The sequence below is a fragment of the Corvus brachyrhynchos genome, unplaced genomic scaffold (genome assembly GCF_000691975.1).
Source record: "Corvus brachyrhynchos isolate BGI_N302 unplaced genomic scaffold, ASM69197v1 scaffold413, whole genome shotgun sequence".
NCBI lineage: Eukaryota > Metazoa > Chordata > Aves > Passeriformes > Corvidae > Corvus > Corvus brachyrhynchos.
The window spans coordinates 27,314-49,537 of record NW_008237240.1 but is presented as its reverse complement, the minus strand read 5'-3'; the positions used below and the strand labels follow the sequence as shown (position 1 = coordinate 49,537).

Below are 22,224 nucleotides of genomic sequence, written 5' to 3'. Positions count from 1 at the left end.
CTGACGTGGGTGCCTGAGGCAGAGCCAGGCTCCTGTCTCAGCTGCCAGCCCTGCCTTTACCTTGAGTAAATACGCTCCAGCATTATGAGGTGGGGAAATCAATAATCTTTTTTCCTCTTGCCCATTGCATTTTACAATTGCATTGCTCAGCTATCGAAGCTCTCTTCAGGGAAATGAATTGATGATGGAGTCAGTTTTCTTTTGATCAGGAAAAACTGGTCTGGTCATATTTTGACAACTCAAAAGATTGGTGCATTTTTACCTCTCCCCTGCCAAAAATGATGCAAACTATTCAAAAACTTACTCATATACCTGGTGTTGATGCTGGGGCCACAGCCTGCTCTCCTCTACTGGGGCTGGAGGCCCACCAGCAAGAGAACGTGTGACAAAAGCAACAAAACAAACTTGGAAGCCTCTGCTCATGTTAAATACATCAAAAGAGAGATTAAAGGCAATGATCAAGCGTGCTCTTTCAGTCCAGATAAGAAACACTTCCTTGTACCTTCCCTAAAGTCAAACACACCAAGCAAGCTCCTTTCTTACTGTGCTTTATGTAATCTGGGGCTCTTGGTGCCCACAACTCTGATACTGCTTCTTACAGGCCTTTTTGTTGAAGGGAATAAATTTGGCCTGCAGATTTTAAACCAGTGCTACGCTCACCGAGATGCTGGAGTGTGTGCACCTTTCAGGGATCAAAATAGGCTGGAACCAGAACCAGCAGGATGCACAGTGCAGCACTGAGAATGCCAGTTTCCAGCCTGCTTTGGGATATTGGAGACACTCCAAAAAGTGAAGAGACTGATCTAATTTTTTTAAGCCTAATGTACAGTTCTTAAATTTGCATTTACAGGTTTATGTGAATCTTGCCCTAAGAACAGAGCTGGGCAGATGCCCACTTCTGTGCTGGGATGTACCTGGTGCAGGATGTGTTAAAAGCATGTCAAAAGCAAGTTAAGTGCATGTCACCTCTCAGAAGGCACTTTGGCTTCCTCAGACACCAAGCTTAGGTTCTTGTTTTTATGCTCATCTCTGTCTCTTTACAGAAATTTCCTATTCATTTGTACAACTCAAGGGAAAAAAAAACAAAAGGGATTTTGGATTGGCCAAAGGAGAGTTCATCCATGTGATGTTTCTCAGAGTGTCTGGGAAAACTGCATATTGAATAAAAGTCACCTGTGGCTCATCCAAACTTACCAGCTTTGTCTCAGTTTCCAGACTAAACTCTTGTGGTGACAGGAACAGATGATGAATGGCAAAGGAGTTTTCCTTCACGTGCTGGACATTTCTTGCAGCGTCCAGCATGTGAAGAACATTGGATGAATTTCCCAAGAGCCTGTGACATATTGCTGCAGGGCAATGCCTACGAGCAGGTTGTGTTTCTAAGGGTTACCGTGGTTGTAATTTAACCCTGTGCCACACCAGTGATGTGAGTTCACAAACCTGAGGCTGTTTCATCAGCCTCTTTAATAAGGTGGCAAATATACACTCCCCTAATATAAAGGTCTTAAACACTCCCAAGGTGTTTACCATGAAACCCCTAATCAGGATTAGTTAAACCAGAGCTGCCTTCAGCCCCACCTGGTTTGGCAGCCCTCTGTACCTGCACATGCGGTGTTGAAAATTATTTTTGTTGAATAAAGAGAAGAAACCCCAAGGAAAAGGAAAGGCTTGGTAGCCTGCCTTAAAAACTCTTTGAAAAGTTACTTTTTTGTCTACCAGTTCATTCCAGCTGTAATACTGAGTACCACTAAAGACCAGTTCATCAGTCCCACTTCTCTCTGAATAAAATTCAATGCCCATGTCCATACAAAACACCTCCCACAGCAAATGTCCTAAACCCCCAGGTATCTTCACCTGGCTTAACATAAAGAAACATGTTAATATTGTGATTATATTTATTTTAAAGCCTCTGGCATGAATATTATGGGCATAAGGAGGGGGAGGAAAATCCAGCTGTAAGGAGGGACTCATATGGTAAAGGGGTTGGAGCTGGGTGATAAAAGGTCCCTTCCAACCCAACCCATTCCATGATTCTATGATTCTATATCCTGCCTGTGCATAATTAAGACAGCACAGCAAGGGGTTTAACAGAAATGAGAAGGAAGATTGAAGGAAGATTTTCAGGCTTGCTGGGCTGGGTCTACCTATAAGTGACTGTCATTGATCTGGGGGTCAATGTGGCTTCTGGTTGGGAGGATTTCAGCAGCTTTCCTCATTTTACACTGGATTTCTCTTTAATATAAAAGCAGACCACAATGGATACTTATCATACAGTCTTTTTATGGAAACACAAGAGTGCAAAAGGAATTTTCAGGGGTCCTTTCAGAAATATGAAATAACAACACTGTCAGCTCCAAGAGCAGCATCCCCTTCTCCAGACTGCTGGTAATACTAATGTTGGGCTGTGAAACTGTCATGATAACAAGCAATGAGCATTAAAACTCTTCCGAAAATGTCTCAGCTGCACAAGGTTTCAACATACTTTGTTGTAGTTCTGTCATGTTTCTGTCAGTTGAAATTAATCCCAGTTTCTGTGTCAGCTTTGCGATAATGATTCCCTCTTCTTTCCAGCAACATTCAACAACATTCCAACACTGCAGTTTCTTCAGTCAGGGTGAAAGCTTTTGGTGCAGTGTCCTGTGATATCAAGGTTTGTATCCACAGAACAATGTGGAGGTTGACAGTTCATGCAGGTTTGCTGTTTTCTCTCGAATTTGACCTGATACGTTGCAGCAAAAATTAAGTTCTGATTCTGCCGGCGCTTTCTTGCAGCAGTGGTGATGCAAATACTGATTTAGAAGCACACAGACTGCATCCAAAACCACATCTTAAGCAGATCACCAGCACTTGATCAGATGGTAAGATCAATTTTGGCTGATATTGGAAAGCTCTGACAATATTATCCATTTTTCGGCGATCAATTCTAAAATTGACAACTTCCACCCGGGATTTTTACAAAGGGCAAGTATCAAACAATCAAGAATTTGCCAGCCTAAAAATAGCTGAGGCTGTTACATTAAACTGGAAATCAGGAAACCACAGCAGCACTTCAGGTGTTTTGTCCTTTGTCTGGCTGGCATCAGTCCATCCACAGATGGTGTCACTAATAGGCACGAAGAGTGAGGGATCTGTATTGTCCCATCAGCAGAGAAAGGGAGGGAAAGCAGGGCAGAAAGAAACTCCTCTTCCATTTAGGTTCAGTCATCTCAGAATTTTCCAGTCAAGTTACAACTTGTTGCTCATTTCAGAGCTATTTACTTCAGGAGATCACCAAAGAATTCGATTTTTGGGAACTTTGTTCACAGTGACATGATAATATACTTGAATTCAGAGATTATTTTTTCTAACAGTTGAACATACTTGTCAAAAGTGCCAACTTTCTGCTTCCTGCATGCTTTATGGATTCAAAGGAAGCTGCTGCTGCCTGAGTAACAGAGCATGGACCTCTTATGGACCTACATGAATACTTTCAGGAAAAAAGGAATTTTTGTAGTCTGGTTCTTGGAAGGTAAGTACTAAAGTAACAGTGAGCAACCTGATACAAAGTTCTGGTCTTTTTCTGCAAAACTTGATCGTGACAGCATTCAGGGTTATCAGTCTTAGCTTTTTTGCTATGTGTAAAAATTGTAGCTGACAGTAAACACACATGCTCATCATCCAGCATCCATCTGCCTCTTCCATCCAAAACAGGCTGAATGTGCAACAGTTTGCATCAAGTGCAGCTGCCAGCAACAAAAATAAATGGTAAAAGGTGTTCTGTGAAGGTCCAAAGCTCAGAACAGGTGACCAGAAGAGTGGGATGGGTCCTTCTGCAGGGCTGGAGCGTGATGTGGGTTTTCAGGAGCCCAAAGCATGGCCACTCTCCTCAGGTCTGCAGTTCTTCTCTCTGGGGAAAAAAAACCCCCAGTTATGCATCTGTTGCAAATGCTGGCGTAGCCACCCATTGAATTCTGAAGGGGTTTTCCCACTGTACTCAGGTCACCAGGGGAACTGAGGGGCTGCTGGAGCCAGTCCTGCCAGCAGGATCATAGAAACATGGAATGGCTTGGGTTGGAAGAGACCTTACAGCCCATCCCATTCCATCCCCTGCCATGGGCAGGGACACCTTCCACTATCCCAACTTGCTCAGAGCCCCATCCAGCCTGGCCTTGGACACTTTCAGGGATGGGGCAGCCACAGCTTTTCTGGGAAACCTGTGCCAGGGTCTCACCACCCTCACAGGGAAGAATTTCTTCCGAACATCCTATCTAAATCTACTCTCTGTTGGTTTGAAGCCATTCCCCCTTGTCTTGTCATTCCAGGCCCTTGTAAGCAGTCTCTCTCCAGCTCTCTTGTAGGTTCCCTCAGGCACTGGAAGGCTGCAGTTAGGTCACCCCAAAGCTTCTCTTCTCCAGTTTGATCTGGGCTATGCCCCAGTACAGCTCTGCCAGGTACAAGCCATCCCCTTGGCCCCACTTCCAAGGGCACACTAATTCTACTTTCTTTTGGTTTGCTTCGAGTCCATTAAAAAGTGTCTATGTTTCCATGCTGCAGCTGGAAATCCTTTCTAAGGGGATAAATTGAGGAATTAATGCTGACATCTGAAGGATGTCCCTCTGAAAAAGCTAATATTTTAGCATTTGGCTCGACGAAGACTTTGCTGTACTTTTTTCTCCCTTGATCATTTATAATGGAAATCTGTGATTTTATTTGATATGACCTCTTCATCTGAAATGTTAGTACATGCAAAAAAATCACAATTATATATATATTTGGGGGGAAGAAAATCAAGTAATATTATAGGTCTTGAAGATTCAGAAATATCCTGTTTTCCTGTTTTCTCTGAGTGACAGATAGGCTTGTGATAGCATAAATCTTCATGTGCAATATAAGCTGTGAAAAGAGTGTGTGTCATCCAGTATTCAGACGTGGGCTGAGCTGAAACTGCACACATCACCTTATTTTGGGCATTTGCTTGTCTGTGAATGTTTGATATTGGCAGTTTGGTTTGAGGAGGAAGTCTCACAAATTTCACAAATGAGATGGTGACAGGGGTGGTTTCATCACGTGCCTGGACTGCTGGATTGCTGGGGCTGGAACAGCATCATTGCTATCCCTGCATTCCCTCATTCCAGCAAGGAACAGCATTGAATGCTGAACAGCAGCACTGTCTGCGAGGGCAAGGCTGGAGCAGGATGGGATGCATGCTCTGGTGTTTAGGATGGCTTTGCCACAAAGACAGGAAAATTACAATTAAAAGCCTGTGCACAGCTCTCTACCTGTGTCTGCATGTCCAGAATCCTCCCAGGGCACTGGGAGAGGGTTCACCTGCCTTGCACTTGCCCTGTCTAGTGCCACTTGAGGTGTCTTAGTGCACTCGGCACCACCTGTGCCTTCGTAGGGTATCCGAGCCATCCCCATGGGGATGGATGGTGGATACAACCCAGGGTGAGCTGCAGATCCTTGCCTTCTGCAGGAACACCTGTGACCCAGCAGGACAGCCTGAGATCTCTAAAATGTCTCTGCATGCCTCTGCTTAGGCAATGGAGCCCTGCCTGGGAGTCCCACTGGAGCACAGTGCCTGTCTCTGCTCAGCTGACTCTCCGGCAGCACTGGAGAGGTGCTGACAGCAGCAGAGCTGGGCTCCAGTGAGTGAGGGGGTGGGCCACCCTTCAGTCAGGTGAAGGTGGCTGCAGTGTCCCCTCACTTCCCTGTCTCTGCTCTCCTCTCCTTCCAGACAACACCGTGTTCTCTCTGCAATTCCTTTGGCCCACTCAGCTTCCACTCCCCAGACCTTTCTGTAGCAGCCTCACGGCTTCAAATCAAGTCACAGAATTATGGAGTGTTAAGGGTTGGAAGGGACCTTCCAGATCAGTTCATCCCAACCTCTGCCATGGGTAATTATGGAGTGTTAAGGGTTGGAAGGGACCTTCAAGATCAGTTCATCCCAACCTCTGCCATGGGCAGGGACATCTCCCACTATCCCAGGCTGCTCCAAGCCCCATCCAACTTGGCTTTGGACACTGCCAGGGATGGGGCAGCCACAGCTGCTCTGGGCAACCTGTGCCAGGGCCTTCCCACCCTCACAGGGAAGAATTTCTTCCTGCTGTCTAGCCTAAATTTCCCCTCTTTTGGGTTGTACCCATTACTCCTTGTCCTGTCACTCCAGTTCCTGACAAAGAGTCCCTCTCCAGCTTCCCTGTAGCCCCTTCAGACACTGGAAGTTGCTCTGAGGTGTCCTCACAACCTTCTCTTCTCCAGGCTGAGCAGACACATCTTTCTCAGCCTGTCTTCTTTGTGGAGGTGCTCCAGTCCTCTTACCAGCTTTGTGTCCCTTCTCTGGACTTGCTCCAACAGTCCCATGTCCTTCCTATTTTGGGGGCACCAGAACTGTACTCAGTTACAGTTCCCTATAATCTCTTTCCTTGACGCCCATCTCCTGACTCAGCCTTTCCACACCCCCCTGCTCTGCTCCAGCCCCCCTCCCCAGTGATCCCCACCCATATGGATGTGCTGTCCTCTCCTCTCTACCCCTGTGGGGTGCTCCCAGCCCCTCACTAAACCCCTGCACCCTGCTCTGCCCGAGGACCTGCCTTGATCCCCAAACACCCCCTCGAATTTCACATGTCTATATGGCACAACTCAGCTCTCACAAATACAGGCAAAACCCCGTGTGGCACAGGAGGAGCGAAGTGACACCAGAGGTGGAGGAACAGGGCAATCCCAGACCTCCATCTGCTCGTGGATCCAGTCCAGGAAGGAAGTGGTTCGGCTGTAGACGCCTGGCTTGTTCTTCTCTGCACAGCCCACTCCAAAGCTGGTGGTCCCCACCAGCTTCCAGATACTCATATCTTCACATGCTAAAGGCCCCCCACTATCTCCCTGAGGGAAAAAGAATGAAAATAAATGTCAAGGTCCCAGAAAAGGAGGGAAATGTCTATTTGGGGAGGTAGGGGAAGAGACACAGTCCAATAATTCAAGAGTCTTTTCTCTGCCCTCTTCTGGGTCCTGGGAAAAGCACATTATAGCAGGACTTGGAGACTTCTGAGACGTGTATTAGATTATATTTTTATTTTCCTGGCTCCTGGCTATTGAGCTGAGCTGAGCCCAAGGCTGCAACACCAAGCTCACATCTCACCTCCTTCCCTGCCTGCTCCTGCCTGCTTCTCCAGCCCTTCCCAGACACTTTGCTAAGCAGACTCAACTCAATGGACTCACATCTAAGTACTGAAAACTCCCCATTTCTTTTTTGCTGGGCGGTTTCCTGCCCTACGAGCATCAAAGCCAGCACAACAACTGGAAAAAAGGGAATTTGGAACAGGCCAGTCCCACTGGTGAGCAGGGCTCCTCCTGTCACGTGGAGCTGTGTGCTGAGCACGCTGCCTTGGGCAGCTCTCCCGGGCAGAGATGGTGCCAGCTGCCTTTTTGGGGGGGTTGTGTGCAAAAAGGGGATGAAATGCAGATTTAGGCACCCACTGCCTTTGCTTTATTTTGTCCCAGGTGTGGATGGGATGGAGCAAGTCTGGAAACATGAAGTCCACAGAATCCCAGAGAGGTTTGGGTTGGAAGGGACATTGAAGTTCATGATCCAAGCCCCCTGCTTGGAACAGGGACACCTTCCACTAGGAATTCCTCCCCAGCCTTAGCTGGCTGCTTTTCACCATGGGCTTTCTGCACCTTTCAGGTCTCTGGAGCTGCTCACAGTGCAGGGAAACGCAATTCAGTGCAGTGCAGAGGCCACAGCCAAGGCAGAGAAAGGATGGCACCGTGCTGCAGCACATGCAGCAAATCAAAATATGCCTTAAGCAAATTTGGCTTCAGAAGTAACAGATAAGGTCCAGAGAAGAAGTATAAAAAGGAAATTGTAGCGTGTGAATGCACGTGGTCTGTGATTGATAATCGTGGTGAGCAGAATAAATGGCACAAACCCAAATGTTTGCCCAAGAAAAGCTTGGGTGTGCTTTCTGATAAGTTATCACTCATGTTTTTCCATTTCCAGTGAGCACAGCTGCAGTTTGGAAACTTCCATACCTGGCAGGTGTCCACCCCTCCCTTTAGGAAACCAGCACAAAGCATTGAAGAAGTTATGATCCCACCGTAGACATCCCTGTGATTGCAAATTGCATTGGAAATCAGAGGAACACCTGCATAATTCATGGTGTCGGATGTATCACCTGTTAAAAAACCAGAAAAAATGGAAAAAAAACCAGAAAAACCAGAAAAAACCAGAAAAAACACAGAAAAACCCAGAAAAAAACCCCCAGAAAAAAAACAGAAAAAACCTTCCTGTCCTTGAAAATAATCTCCATTTATAAACAGAGAATGTTTTATATGTAAGGAATTGGCAAGGAAGGATGAAAGAAAGAAGGTTAAATGACAAGACAAAAGTAAGGCAATGTGGTGTCTCATCACTTACAGAACACAGTAATTATCCACTCTGTAGAGATGTGGATTATCACAGTGTATAAAACAACAATAAAATCTAGACATTGTATGTTTCCACTTCAAACTAGACAATCAATGACACTAATGAACTAAAAAACTTGTTGAACATTGTGTTCAATACTAGTGCCAAAAACCTGTTCTGAATTTATCACCTGCTCTGTTAGTCAACAAATCATCTGCAAATATCTGATTTACTTTATAAATATTTATTTTATTTCATTCAGAGCCTGAATGGATCCCTTCTACAAATGGGAGTATTTGCACACTGCCTATTGTCAATTTAGGGCTGTTTTTTTTTTTTTTTAATGTGGCAAACCTTGCTTTCATTTTCTCCCCACCTTGGGCTGTTATCTGTGGGTCAGGTAACGTTCTGATCTTGTTCTCTGAACAAAAAGAACACGTTCAATGACATGAATGAGGAGTGATAAAAAACAATTACCTGACAATTCACACATTTTCACATGAAGGTGGTTCAGTTTATATTATTGATTAACATGACCTGTGAGTCATGGTAAAAAAAAAAAAAAATTAAACATTTCCCTTTTCTTTCCGATGTTGTTTCATCCAATTTCTACATCACCCAACCTGCCTGAAAATACACATATGCTGTCTCTAAAAAAAAGGGATGGTTAAGTGTTGCATTCATACTGTGCTTTCTATGCTTGGAGTTCTAAAGGGCACAGCCTTTTTGACTGAGGCTGAGTACAACACTGTGGGCACTTTATATGTGTAATTTTCAACTGTTTCAGAGGATACCATCCATTCCTTGTGATAAGAGTTGGCACACCACTTTTGGAGTTCAGTTTGTGCATAAAATTCAGTAATATATCTTCTTTCCTCCTCCAGGTATTCCAGAAAATTTAGTGTTCAACAGTGCCCCAACCAAACCCTGTATTCACTGTATGTAAGATGTGTGCATGCAGTGAAATCATCAGCAGACTATTTAAAATACCTCCTTCCACAGTTGCTCCCCATCCTGATACCCAGCACATTTTCCCTGCTGGGAAATGTTCACCAAAATTGGGCAGACAGATCGGTTCAATGTGACCTATTTTAAAAAAAAAAGAAAAAAGGAAAAAAAAAAGAGAGATAAGACAGGATCAAAATTTAGCAAAAAAAGTTTATGTGTCTCAGAAAAACTTAAAGATTTGGCTCACAGTGAACTTGTGATGAACACCACCCACTCCCCACATAAATAGCCTGGCAGTTTTCTGCAGGTTTTTGTCTTGTGGGCAACACCGAGGGTTTGAGACAACTCCCACAGCAGCGTTTTGGGAATGAAGCCACAGAAGGATGTGTCAGCAGGTCAATAAATTGAAGAATGAGCAAACAAGAAATGCAGCTGAAGGGCAGATCAGAGGTCCCAGGGCTTCTGGGTGAGACAAGGAGCTGGGTGTGCACGTCCCTGAAAGGACAACAAGATTCCTGGAGGGCTCTTTGCTTCCCTTCCATCAGCTCACAGAGTTTCAGCGCCTCTGTGCTCTGGGACATGGAATTTCATGTGATAAAATCAATGTTTGATGCTTGCAGGGACAAACTGGTGCTGAGTAAAAGGAGGGAAAATGCAAAATATAACTGGGCAGTTCCCAGTGGCTCTGTTCTCCACAGTGCAGTGATCCCAGCTCTAAGCCCCCATCCCTCCACAGTGGGATCTTGCTCAGGTGCAGAGCCACTAGTGTTCCTTACAGCTTCCCAAAGTTATTCATAAGCAAAATAAAACAGCAGCAGTTGAGATACAAATCAGAACAGTATCAAGCTTAATTTTCATTAAAAGTGAAAGTTTAAACCATTACAAGAGAATTGACTGAAGAATTGACCGTCTAGATGTGTCAGAGATTGCCAGCTTCCCTTTGCAGTCAGCTCACAGTGATTAGGAGGCATTGGCAGGTGAGCATTTCAATTAATACAATATTATTATATGTTATTTCAACCCATTGTATCAACTGCAGGTAGCATCTTACCAAGAAAATAAAAGTAGTTTTCATCTAAATCATCGTTATATTCAAATTGCCTTTTTTTCCCTTGGAAATTTAAGGTTGATTTTCAGCTTTGGACACTGCTGAATCCCCCAATATTCACGGAAAGGACATGATAAAAATCTCTGTGACTTCCAAGCAGAGCAAGGCAGGGTGTTTATTTTAGATAGGAAGAATATTTAGAAAGAATAAAGTTAATGTTTGCCTATTAATAAATGCCTGCAGTAAATCAATACCAGCGCGGACTGGGAACATTTTGCAGCACGTTGTGGCTGTCCATGCCTGGATGTGGAGTGCAGAGGAGGTGCTCACACTGAGGCTGGGTGGTTTCTGCTGGTGTTTCAGCTGGGAAAGGTGAGGAAGCCAAGTGAAAGCTCACAGAGATAAATTACCATTGAGAGCAAGAGGTGCTGCCAGTTTCACCAGCGCTATATCATTCCCCATTGTCTTGGGTTTGTAATTCCGGTGGTATATGATTTTTTCCACGGAGTGTGGGTGAGCCTGGGTGTCCTGCTGGGTCACAAAACCGACCTGAACGCTCCATGAGCTTGGCAAGTACAGGCTGGAACAAAGGGGTAGAGGAGAGTGTCAAACCTCCAGGAAAACCCTCAGGTTTTTCTAATTGTCCTCTGAGCTTATGGACCACATAAACTCTACAGGCCAATAACTCCAATCTGCTGTACTGGCTTACCTCTCTGTTAATAATGGCTATGTTCTGCATCTAATCTTTTCAAAATGTAGAAAAGGTGATTAATCTTATTAACAGATTGGGTCACTGATATATTATCTGTGCAATTATCTGTATCTTTCTACAAATATGTGAGAGTTTTTCATCAGCCCAGCTGTCTGTGCCCCTATGAGACCCCACAGCTACTGCCTGGCACATCTGCACTCAGCCAGACCTCAGTGGCACTTGTGACAAGGCATTTTCAAGGAGAAGCTGCCCTTCTGGAAGGTGTTTCTGCCCCAGTTCACGAGCTGGCACATCCTTCAGCCTCCAGAACATGAGCAGCTCCTCTCCTTTTGCCCTCACTCCCCTGGGAAAAAGTTCCAGGGATGTGGGTTGTGTTACCTGCTCCCATCCCCATCACCCTTCAAACACACCACAACCACCTTGGTTGGGGGGGACAAAGTCAAGGACAAAAGTTCTAAAATGCTGAATTCCTAAGTAATTATTTTTATGGCAACACAGGGCTCTAAATAGGAACTAGGAGTGGGGTTTTTCTGTCCCACCTCTTCTCTCTACTGGGTATAAAAGCATTGTACAGAATTTACTCAGAAAAAGGCATCCATGTTGTGGATGCTTGAAAGTGATCAGAAAAATCCCATTTTAGCTGTCGAAATGTCTTTGGTGAAAGTGGCCTGGAGTTTATAAGAGCAAGAGGAGCTCTCCTGCACTATTAGCATCAAGCAAGACTGCAAAACCAGACAGCTCATTATAAATAAGAGAGAGGGCTATGTTTGTAATTACACAAAGAAGAGTTTAAATAACAATTTAGCATCTATTTACAGCTCGAAGACCTCTTCAACTGCATAAAAAGGAGCAGTGAGTAAGTGGCAAAGGGCACAAAGCACTGTACAACTGACCAATAACCACTGATTGATCCTGTCAACTTGAAAGGGATCCTGTGACTTATTTTGAAGCTCCAGTGGATCAGAGAAGCCAAATAAAAATTCTGTACATGCAACATACAGAAATTACAGATCGGGATACCTAAAATCTAGCACTTAAGTGTTGTTTTAGGCTGATTTCCCAGGAAGCTGGGAGTGCTCAGGACATCTGGAAACTGGGGCCCTGCATTTGGACAATGTCTCGGGGAAGATTTTTTTCAATAGAGCCCCATGCAAGAAGAGAGAGAAACAGGTGAAATATTACGGATGAGGCATGAGAGTGTCCTGCAGCTTATTTTTAAGAGCAAGCAGAGGGGCCCCTGAGCAGGGGGGGATTTGGGGACTCACTCATAGACGCAGTGGGCGGCCGTGATGATCCAGCGTGGGCTGATGACGGAGCCCCCGCAGAGGTGGTGGCCCTGGAACTGCAGGCTGACCTGCCAGGGCCACTGCCGGGGCGACGACGCGTTGCCCCCCACGATCCGCGGCCCGTAGCTGGCCCGAGTGCCACAGGCTGCCAGGAAGCAAAGCTTACAGTCCAGAGAGGAAACACAGCCCTGGTTTGGGTCACCTCCAGCCCCTTTTCTCACAGCAGCAGGACCATGCCCATGGTCACATCCCAGGATGTGACAGCTCCCAGAGGTTTCTCCTGCTCTCTCCCACCCCTGCAGGATCGTTCATGGACTGGGGGCTGTGGGGCTCATGTCTCTCCCCTGCAGGTGCAGTGCTCAGGTGAGCTGTAAAACCCCCCTGCTCTGCCCTCCTTCATCCTCAGCGTCCCACACAGGCAGGCTCAAGCATCTCCTCTCCCCTTGTGATGATTTTGCTGTTGTATTTTGATTTTTTTGTATCCCAATCAGAAAACTAGCTGGCATGGGGAAGTGGGGGATGAAAATTCAATTAAGGCAGAATTTTCCTTTTCCTGCCAAGATGCCAAAGAGTTGGAATTACAGTGTGAGCCCATGGACTCAACACACAGTCCTTAAATATACACTTCCTACTGGGATTCTCACTGAAATGCTCCTGCTATCTGACACTCCCAATCTGCCCTCCCAGCCTATTTTCACTTTCTGAAATTCTTTCATATTTTACACAAAAATTACAATTTTTCTTTGGTGTGATAAACTGATAGTATAATATGCCCTGAGTACACAGTTGCTCCCACCTCTTGCCATGCAGTGTATGAAGAAGGGTAGTTTCTGATTTTATTTTTACTTTTCCTGATTCTTACCCAAACACTTTAAGATGATCACATTGCCAGAAGTGCATTCCTCCCTGAGATGAGAAGACAGTGCATCATTAGTCCCAATTCACAAATAGTGCAGTTTTTTTCAATATTGTATCATTTTCCTGTGCACATAAATGAAAGTAACTCATATATTGAAAGAGGCACAAAGGCATGAACTCCTCCAATCTAATTAGGGCCTTTAACTGAAATACTGACGTCAGGAGCTTGGCCACCATCAGGAGGCTGCAGCCCATATGCCACCCTGCTGAGGAGGGGTTCACTTTTCCATGAGGGAAGGCTCATCAGCAGGTCTGAAGTCTCCTTGGAACCACTGCTCCCTTCTCAGTGGAAGGTAACTAAGAAAAACAAGCACTCATCAGGAGGAATAAATGGGCCATAAAGGGCTCATAAACCCACTGGGAAACATGTAAGGATCTGCAAACTGAAACAAACTGCTTCACAATGGAAAAATGTAAGTGCCTGGTGTCTATCCATTTGCAAAAAAAATGGCATCATGGGACAAACAGTCATTTGAAACGGCTCATTTGAAAGCCTTTGTTGATTTTAACAGGTCCTGGATCAGACTCTTGGTTCATATTCCAGCAAGACTGCTGCTGAACTTTTTTTTATAAAGTACTACATGCCTGAAAAAACAGCAACAATCCCAAACTATCAGGAATTCCCCTTCCATTGATTGGTCTCTTTCTGTCAGGATGAAGCAGCTGAGGCATACCTGAGGTTGGTGGCATTGTGCAGGGATGTCACTTGATCAGCTGAGAACCAGTGGCTGAGGGATACGAAATGTCTTTGGAACTGCTTTTCGACTGCAGCCACGGGCAGGTAACCTGAACTCACATAACTGCAAATAAACCATCAGCACAGCTTCCCCAGACAGCATTGCAGCAATCTGCTTAAATAATTCACTAATGAAAACCACAATAATCAGGTTCTGCTAATGAAAACCACAATAATCAGATTCTGGCACTCGATAAAAGTAATTCTATCCTCCCCCTATGCTCCTTACCACATGCATGTATTTTTGACATAATCATGCGTGGAAGCCACACATGCTGAGTTACATTTAACTGGCAGAGAAAGTAAATTTTAATTGTAATATTACAATGAAGGTTTTCATTGTAAGTGGTTGGCACATTTCCTGAGGCACTAACAAGCTCATTGTCTCCTTTCTCTACAGTTATGTTTTGCAGCAGGGAGGATGATTGATTTTTAATTTTTTCTTCTCTTCTTTGTTGAAAAATTGAGATCCATTTTATCCTAAAGGCAACAAGAACTTATTCAAAGAGGCTTTATACTGCTAACCATAACAGAAATCAGAATGATGCCATTGTAAAATGACAGAGCATCATGGCAAATCACAACTTCAAATCTTTCTCAATTTTGTGAAACTTTGTGAAAGAAATGGTGCTTTTTCAGGAATGGGGTCAATCCAGCAAGAACTGCCTTGCCATGTTCTTCTCTAATCGGGAGGTGGACCTTAAATGCTAACAGATGTCATGACATGAATTGTATATACAATTTACCTACAGAGGAAGTAAAGACATGGAAAATGTTCATGTTTTTCGTGCCTCTCTGACAGGCTACTAGAGTGACAAATAGGATTTGGGTACCTGTACCACACAGGGAAGATTTAGCCAAGGAATTGTATTTAGCCATCATGCAGGATTTATAGCAGTAATGAAAGGAATTTGCCATGTACAAGTACTCAGAGCTATTTCCCACATCATCTCAAATCTCCTCAATCATATCACTCACAAAAGTGGATTGTTAAGTCATTTTTAAAGCACAAACTAACACAAGGCTTCATTGAAAACTTCAGAGTTTGTTCAGAAGGCCAAACAAAGTTTCTGGCTTTGGTGTCCATACCTTGAGAAGCCCAGGTGTTTGCAGGTTGTGTTGCCATACTCTGCTCTCCAGTCGTCGGAGCAGACCGTTCGCCAGGACCCAAAGGTGAACACTTGCAGCACTGCCCTCTTCCCACTCAGCCTGACTTTGAGATTCAGGACAAGAAAAGCCTCAGTGAGCTGTGAAGATGAACATCAGGCACACAACAGGCACACAACAGTGCCAAGGCATCGCTGTGGTGTCTGTGTTTTCTGGCTCGCTGAGTTTTGGCTACTTGTCTTTTTCATCACTTGGATTCTTTGACAGAATTTTTGTGTGCCTTTTTTTTTTTTTTTTTTCCCCCTCCCATTAAAGAAGGGAACGGAGGTACTCTGAGCTAGGACAGCCAGGAGAAAAATATCTTTACTCAAGGGAATGTCAGCTCTAATACAGGCAGCCAGGCTGCCTGGCCCTCCAGAGAGCTTTAAGCAAGTCCTGCTGATTGCAGTGAGTTGGAGCTGCAGATGCTTTGCCCCAAGGAAACCTGTGGTCAAGGTAAGGGGTGGAAGGTGGCTGGCACCTCCTGTGTCAGAGAGGTGGATGCATTTGTGCCCAGCTGCCCTGGACCTGGGAAAGGGCACATCTGTGTGGTGGTTCCAGGGAGAAGGGAGGCCATGCACGTGGTCACTGCTGAACAGGGCTTTCCCACACGTGCCCACGAGCCAGTGTTATGGAATTGCAAAGGAAGACCAGAAAAGCAGAGGCTTTCCTGTTGCCACAGGCTGCACAGAGGCCTTGAGCCTTCCTGGGGAAAACTCTCCAAACGCTGAACACACTGTGCAGGGTTAACTGGGGCCAAAAGCTCGTGGTTCTTGTCATTCCTCCTATTGCACAGATGGAAAGCTGTGCTCCCTCCTTACCTGTGGGTACAGGAGCCAGGATTACAAGTGCACTGACCTAAATACCAGTTATTCTGTTTATTAATTTTAGAGTCTTTTCCCTCCAGTGGCCGTGAACACCACAGTCACCTTCCACTGCGCAGGACAGGGAGGGAGCATTTAAAACCTCCCCGTGATTCCCAAAACCACCACAGAGAGACATTCAGACAGAGCTTATACATTTCACACGTGAAGCAGCAAACTCTGCAGCACTAAATGCGCAAAATGCTGATTTCTCCCATTCCTACATCCTTTAAGATAGTACCAGGCTTTTGCAATCATCAAAACTGACACAGCAGAACAGTGTGCCAGTGAATAGAGAGTTCTCTATTTACACACCACAAGGCAGTGAGGTTATACCTTGCAGGCAGAGGAAATGTGAGCAGTCAAAAAGCATCTGGGCTTCTAATGGAGAAAGATGATCGATATGGCAGCAACAATATTCAGCAATCATCACATTTATCTAAAGAGCAGTTTGATTTCTCATAAACTGTAAATCAGTACCTCAGAGGGATTGTTCCTCTGAAGTGCTGATTCAGATAATCCATTGGTCTCTGTCTTTCTTGCCTCACCCAAACTCTTTACAACAAGCATTCCTTGATAACTTGCCAATTCTACGGGAGGAGGTAGGAGGCATTTAAAATCAAATTTAAATTACCACATCTGTACTCATCCTCCCCTTCTTTACAGTTGAAGACACCATTGCACCTGGCTGATTTCTGGATACACTTAAAGGATGATCGACAGTGAAACTTCCCAATGCAGTTGTACTGGACTAAAAGGAATGAAAGAAAACAGGGCAATGAAAACACACTTGGAGATTAATTTAACACTTCTGAATTCCACTATCTGGCCAGATTTCAGTCTTGCTAAGGAAAAGCCATCTCCTGTATTCCAGGAACATTTGAAATACAACCTAGAGGCTGCTCCATGGTGCTGCTAAAACTCATTTATTAGTAATGACTCGTAGGAGGAGTCAGCCTTGCTGTGAGTGCTGTGTGTGCTGACTCCTTCCCAGCTCCCTCTACCCAGTTTAAGTTTCACCTGAGAGCAAGTTCCTGCCTGGTACCTCAGACCCTCAGCAACAAATTAGGGAGACCCTTGGAAAACACATCCGGTACTCGCTCTTCCCAAGGGGATGCCTCAAATTCCCACAAACTGATCCCTGTTTCAGGTATGAAGACACAACATATTTGGCCCCCGGACCTGGGCAGGTCACACTTGCCAGCCACAACTAAACTCATTCTGCATTTTCTTTTCCTTTGTAAAAGTTGTTTTTGATAGGGGGAAAGTTCTTTAACTCTTTGAAGACAAACTTAGAGAAGTGAATTATAAGACAAAAATACCGTGTGGGCTACCTGCAGGGTTTTTTTTACCCCCGGTTTCTAAACTCAGCTCATTGCCTGAGGGGAGCTAACAACATTTTACTAGAGAAAGGTTTCCTGAAGCTGCAGGTTCCCCAGTGTTGTAAATATTACACCAATCCTCTCAGGAGTGCCAGACCTATTTTATTCCTACATGTAAATAAAATTTAAAGCCATCACATCAACAAGATTTTTTACTTCCGCAAACAAGCCACAGTAGCAGTTTAATTCTATTCTCAGTAAAAAGCTCATGAAAAATTAAGCATTTGAATGGTTAAGTGAGAACTTAATGAATAACTAATGGTACTCACCACCCAGGCCAACGGCAACTGCTAGGATTACTGCAAGGAATAAACCACAGATATAGGGGAAGTATTTTAGGGAGACAAGAGCATGGCACATTGAAGGTGGTTCAATATCTCCTGGAAACCAAACAGAGGAAACAGCTTCTGTGAGGTTAAACCAGCTGAGTTTGCAATGAAAAAAGATTTATCTAACATTAAATTAGATGTCATCAATAACTCCTGGATATACTTTATGAGCTGACCTCACCTGAAGGGATTTGGATCTGCTCTTTCAGGGAATGAGAAAGCTCCAAGAGCTTTGGGGCTGTTGCTGCTCTCAGATATCCCTTGAGCATTTGCCTTGGAAGGGTCTGAATTGTGTCCCTGCAGAGCACCTGGCCTGTCCTCAATGCAATCAACAATATGAGCTCCAAATTTTCATTTTCATGGGCTACATCACACTGGGAGCTTTTCAAGTATATGAGCACCTCTGCTGAAAACGTGAGTCCTGGGATAAAAATGAAATTCAGACCTGTTTTGCCTGTGTAATCAAACTTGTGTGCAGCTCATAAATAGAAGCTCAAGACAAGACGGAGGAAAGTCACTTGTCCTTCTGGACTTGGAAGCAAGGTTAACTGAAAATTATAAAAAGCTAAATTTGAAAAAAAGCAGGATCCTCTAACTAGTCCCGAAAACTGTGAAAAAGTGATCTGCTCCAAGTTTTGCTATAAAGGCAAGAAGAGAACTGAGCAATGGCTCGAGGCTGAGTCTTGAGTTTTCAGGTAGATGCATCTAAAGTTAAAATATACATCAGTAGTAATTGCTGAATACATTTCATGAGCTGGACCTGTTCAACAACCACTGACCTCCAGAGCTGACCTCTCCTTAGTGGTATTGCTGGTCTGGAAGACAACAAGTGATTCTGCTGAAATTAATGAATGGTTCACTTGTTTCAAATGTATTTTGATATACAAAGGGCAAACTGTGGGGATAAAGAGAACACAGCTGGGTCATGGGTGCACACAGGAACTGACGGACCCTTGTCTTTAATTTTAGTTCATACAACTCTTCACTTCCCCATTCCTCAGGCTTTGAAATTGAGATTGTCAGATACAATCAGTCAAGGATAAGGAGTGACTCCGAGGGTTTATAGACTCTCTACTAAATCCCAGCTTCCTCAGACTCCCAGCAGCAGATGAATAACTGGTTTTGGCAATGGAAGTGGTGTCTGGTATGCCAAAGATCTTACACAGCTGTAGCAGCTAATGGACTAGAAAATTAAATTGCTCTATTTTCATTCTGGAAGCTCGGTCTGTCTCTGTTGGAGCCCATGGTTGTTTTGAAACCTATGGGAAGCAGCAAACAGAGATGCTAATCCTCCAAGGCTGCTGCATTGTATATTCAGGTTTTTTAATGGACCAATTTCCAGGCTGAAAAAATTTCAAACAAACCATTCAAAAATGTGTCTGAAAAGCGTGGGGAAACGTTTGTTTATGTGTGAATAACCTGGCTGTGAGAAATACTTGTGTCTGCAAGTCAACACAAGATGTCATCATGTTACTGAGCTGGCAAACCTCACCTGGGGGAGGGAGGTCGTGTTTCTTCCTCCTCAGTGTGATTGCTTGCTCTGAGTGGGCAAGCACAGTTTGGCACACAGTGGCCATTTGGATTGCAAAGGTCAAAGGGCTCTGGGTTGTCCTTACCAGATCCATCTGCACTCGGGTCCACTCTTGCTTGTGGTATGAAGAAAAATCTTTTGAAGGTAAACTGAATTGGTGGTACTGGCGGTTCATCTTCTGTAACAGAGATGATTTCAAGACTTCCAGTAGTGGGATTTGTCTCTTGTACCTGACTCAACAAGAGGAGAAAAAAAAAGAAAAAAGAAAGAAAATAATCATTATAACGTTGTCATAGAGTCACAGAATGGTTTGGGTTGGAAAGGACCTTAAGATCATCCAGTTCCTTCCCCCACCATGGGCAGGGACACCTTCCACTATCCCACGTTGCTCCAAGCCCCATCCAACTTGGCCTTGAACCTTTCCAGGGATGGGGCAGCTACAGCTTCTCTGGGCACCCTGTGCCAGGGCCTCACCACCCTCAAAGTGAAGAATTTCTTCCAAATATCTCATCTAAACCTTTTTGTAGCCCCCTTTGGGTACTGGAAGGCCACAACAAGGTCTCTTTGGAGCCTTCTCTTCTCCAGGATGAACACCAACTGTCTCAACCTTTCCTCATAGCAGAGGGGCTCCAGCCCTCTGAGCATCTTCCTGGCCTCCTCTGGACTCACTCCAGCAAGGTTCATGTCCTTCCTGTGTTGGGGACCTCAGAGCTGGACATAATACATGGTTATAGACTTAATTTTCATGAGAGAAGCACTTATAATTAATTTACCAGCAAACTACTGAGGTTATTTTCTGTTCATATCTGTCTAAGCACCGTAGCTACTTTAAATAACTCACGCTGAGGGTGTGAATCCACCCCCTCCTCTATAATCTCAGTAGGAAACAAGAGAAAGACTAAAACGCGTAGGACACCAGCACAGCACCTGACAGGATCCTCATTCAGGGGAATTTTAGTCCAGTAAACTTTTGATGATTTACTACACAGGGAAAAAAATAAGGTTAGCTAGACCAGAATCTGGGGCAAATAGATTTGAAACGGTGATTTCTGATTCTGGTTCTGCACAATGGAGAAAGGAATCAGATTTTTGAACTCACAGTGGTGTGAAATAGGTCCAGGTTTGTTAAAGACAGTGGAGCTGGTAAGCTGTAAAAGCAGCATGTTTGCAGGGTCAGTCCAAGAAAATGCTTACAATGACACATTTTAGGCAAAGAATACATGTTTTATCTGTGACATTATACCTATAATGGAATATAACCTGGAATATTTTTGCACCTTTCAGCAATAAGGTTTACGGTCTTTCATTTGGTAAAATTTCACCTACATTTCAATGAACATAAATCAAACTTTGTAGAGAATCTGCCAGCATGATCGTTAAATATTAAAACCAAAAAGCCTTCTAGCTGGTGCATAATTTGCCCATCAGGAAACAAAACAGCATTGTGAAGTAAATTACCTGCAAGCTGAACACTGACATTTTGCTTATTCAGAGGCTATCACATGCTCCCGAAGCTTCACTCACCTCTTCCTGAGAAGTCATAGCTAAAAACAAAACTGTTTTCCTTCTTCATTATCGAAAGCAACCCAAAGGAAATTCGGAGTTTGCTGAGCCACCCTGCTCCGGGAGGGTTTCCAGCCGGCCGTTGCGCGCGGCATCGCGGCCGCAGCCCGTGTAACCCAACCTGGAGAGGGGTATCAGGTGGCCCCGGATGGCATGGCTACGGAAAGGGGGAGATAAAAATTCAACACGCTGTCTAATTATCCTAAGAACTCCAGGCAACATCGGAGCATTTGCAAACCTTCCCGCAACCCCTCAGCAAAGGAGCCCCAGGAACGCCACATGAGCGCTGGCTCATCCTCTGTCAAAGCTGAGGGGCCTGAATGCCAAGGGCTGTGGGTGGCAGAGGGCAGCAGCCCCAGGGCTTCACCTCTTCAGCACACAAAGCTCACAGACTCACCTTGCTCCTCCTTCACTTGGTTTAGCCTTCGCTGTGTGCCTGCACAGGGTTTTTGAAAAAAGCATCTCATGTTGCTGAGGTATCAACTCAGTTGTACTCTGGGATTTAGAAAATGGAAATGGATGTTCAGCTGCAAGGAATGCTCAAGAGGAGTAATAATTTGGCTGGGTTGTTTTCACTAAGAAGAGAGATTCCTGACAGAGGGAAGGGTGGAGGGAAGAAGGAGAAGGAAGGATGATGCAAACAAACCACCAGAGTGTAAGTGAAACAAGGCTCCCGAGAGGCCAGGGAGGAAATTAAAGTTTTCCAGGATAAAACCCATGTCCCTGGAACATGGCTGAGATGAGAGAAGCTCTTCAGTCCCTTTTCTGTGCACAATGGAAACTAGCACTTCCAAAGGAGAGGACATCACATCACGATCCTGTTAACTTAGGCTGTGACTTCAAGAATTCTTCGTCCTCTCCTGTGTCACTTTCAGCAGCCCTCCCTGGAAATGGGAACGCTCTCCCCACCAGGCTTCAGGTAGCTCAGATGGTTCTCCAAATGGCTGGAGAACCAGCTCAAGCTGGCCAGGTACCCCAAGGGGAACTTTAGCCAAAGTGGGGAAAACGTGAGGGCTCATTTCAGGAGACCAGCAGCTCAGGTGATCCTTTCAGTCTACGGGGTGAGGTGTCCTGTCCTCCACAGGGAAGACTGATAACCTGCAATGAGGACAGAAGATACTGTCTCCAACCAATTCACCCACTCTGGCCATGCTGGAAAGGCTGGGGACCAGCCAGGGCAGCTCTGCAAAGGCTCCCACAGTGGGACTGGCACCCCTGGAAAGGACAAGATCTTCTCCCTGCTTCCACTCTGAGCTGCTCCAAGCTCAGTCTCAGGGTGTGATGTCTAGATGGGACATTGGGTTTAATCTTCCACAGTGGGGTTGTTCATTGATTTTGGCTGAGAAGACCAGAGCAGGAGCCGTGTATGATACAGA

The 22,224-nt window shown here is 44.9% G+C and overlaps 1 protein-coding gene across 1 annotated transcript; it reads right to left on the bottom strand.

The window, feature by feature from the left end:
• Positions 1–2,215: 2,215 nt before the first annotated feature.
• On the bottom strand, positions 2,216–22,008 carry TMPRSS3 (transmembrane protease, serine 3). The gene is made up of 13 exons (XM_008630580.2): positions 20,810–22,008; positions 19,371–19,515; positions 17,695–17,805; positions 16,678–16,794; positions 15,124–15,247; positions 13,973–14,098; positions 13,243–13,286; positions 12,360–12,525; positions 10,793–10,962; positions 9,377–9,472; positions 8,011–8,153; positions 6,709–6,861; positions 2,216–3,886 (listed from the first exon to the last, which is right to left on the bottom strand). Exons 1-13 carry the CDS (start codon positions 20,825–20,827, stop codon positions 3,866–3,868), a joined length of 1,434 nt encoding a protein of 477 aa, XP_008628802.1. The 5' UTR covers positions 20,828–22,008; the 3' UTR covers positions 2,216–3,865.
• Positions 22,009–22,224: the final 216 nt, after the last annotated feature.

What these genes read in the sequence shown, in the direction of transcription:
- TMPRSS3 (XM_008630580.2), bottom strand. An exon ending in GATCATCTTAAAGTGTTTGG is followed by an intron (nt 12,526 to 13,242) that starts GTAAGAATCAGG and finishes GCTTCCTGGCAG; the next exon opens with CCTGTGGCACTCGGGCCAGC. An exon ending in GGGAGCAACTGTGGAAGGAG is followed by an intron (nt 8,154 to 9,376) that starts GTATTTTAAATA and finishes GTTTTTTAACAG; the next exon opens with GTGATACATCCGACACCATG.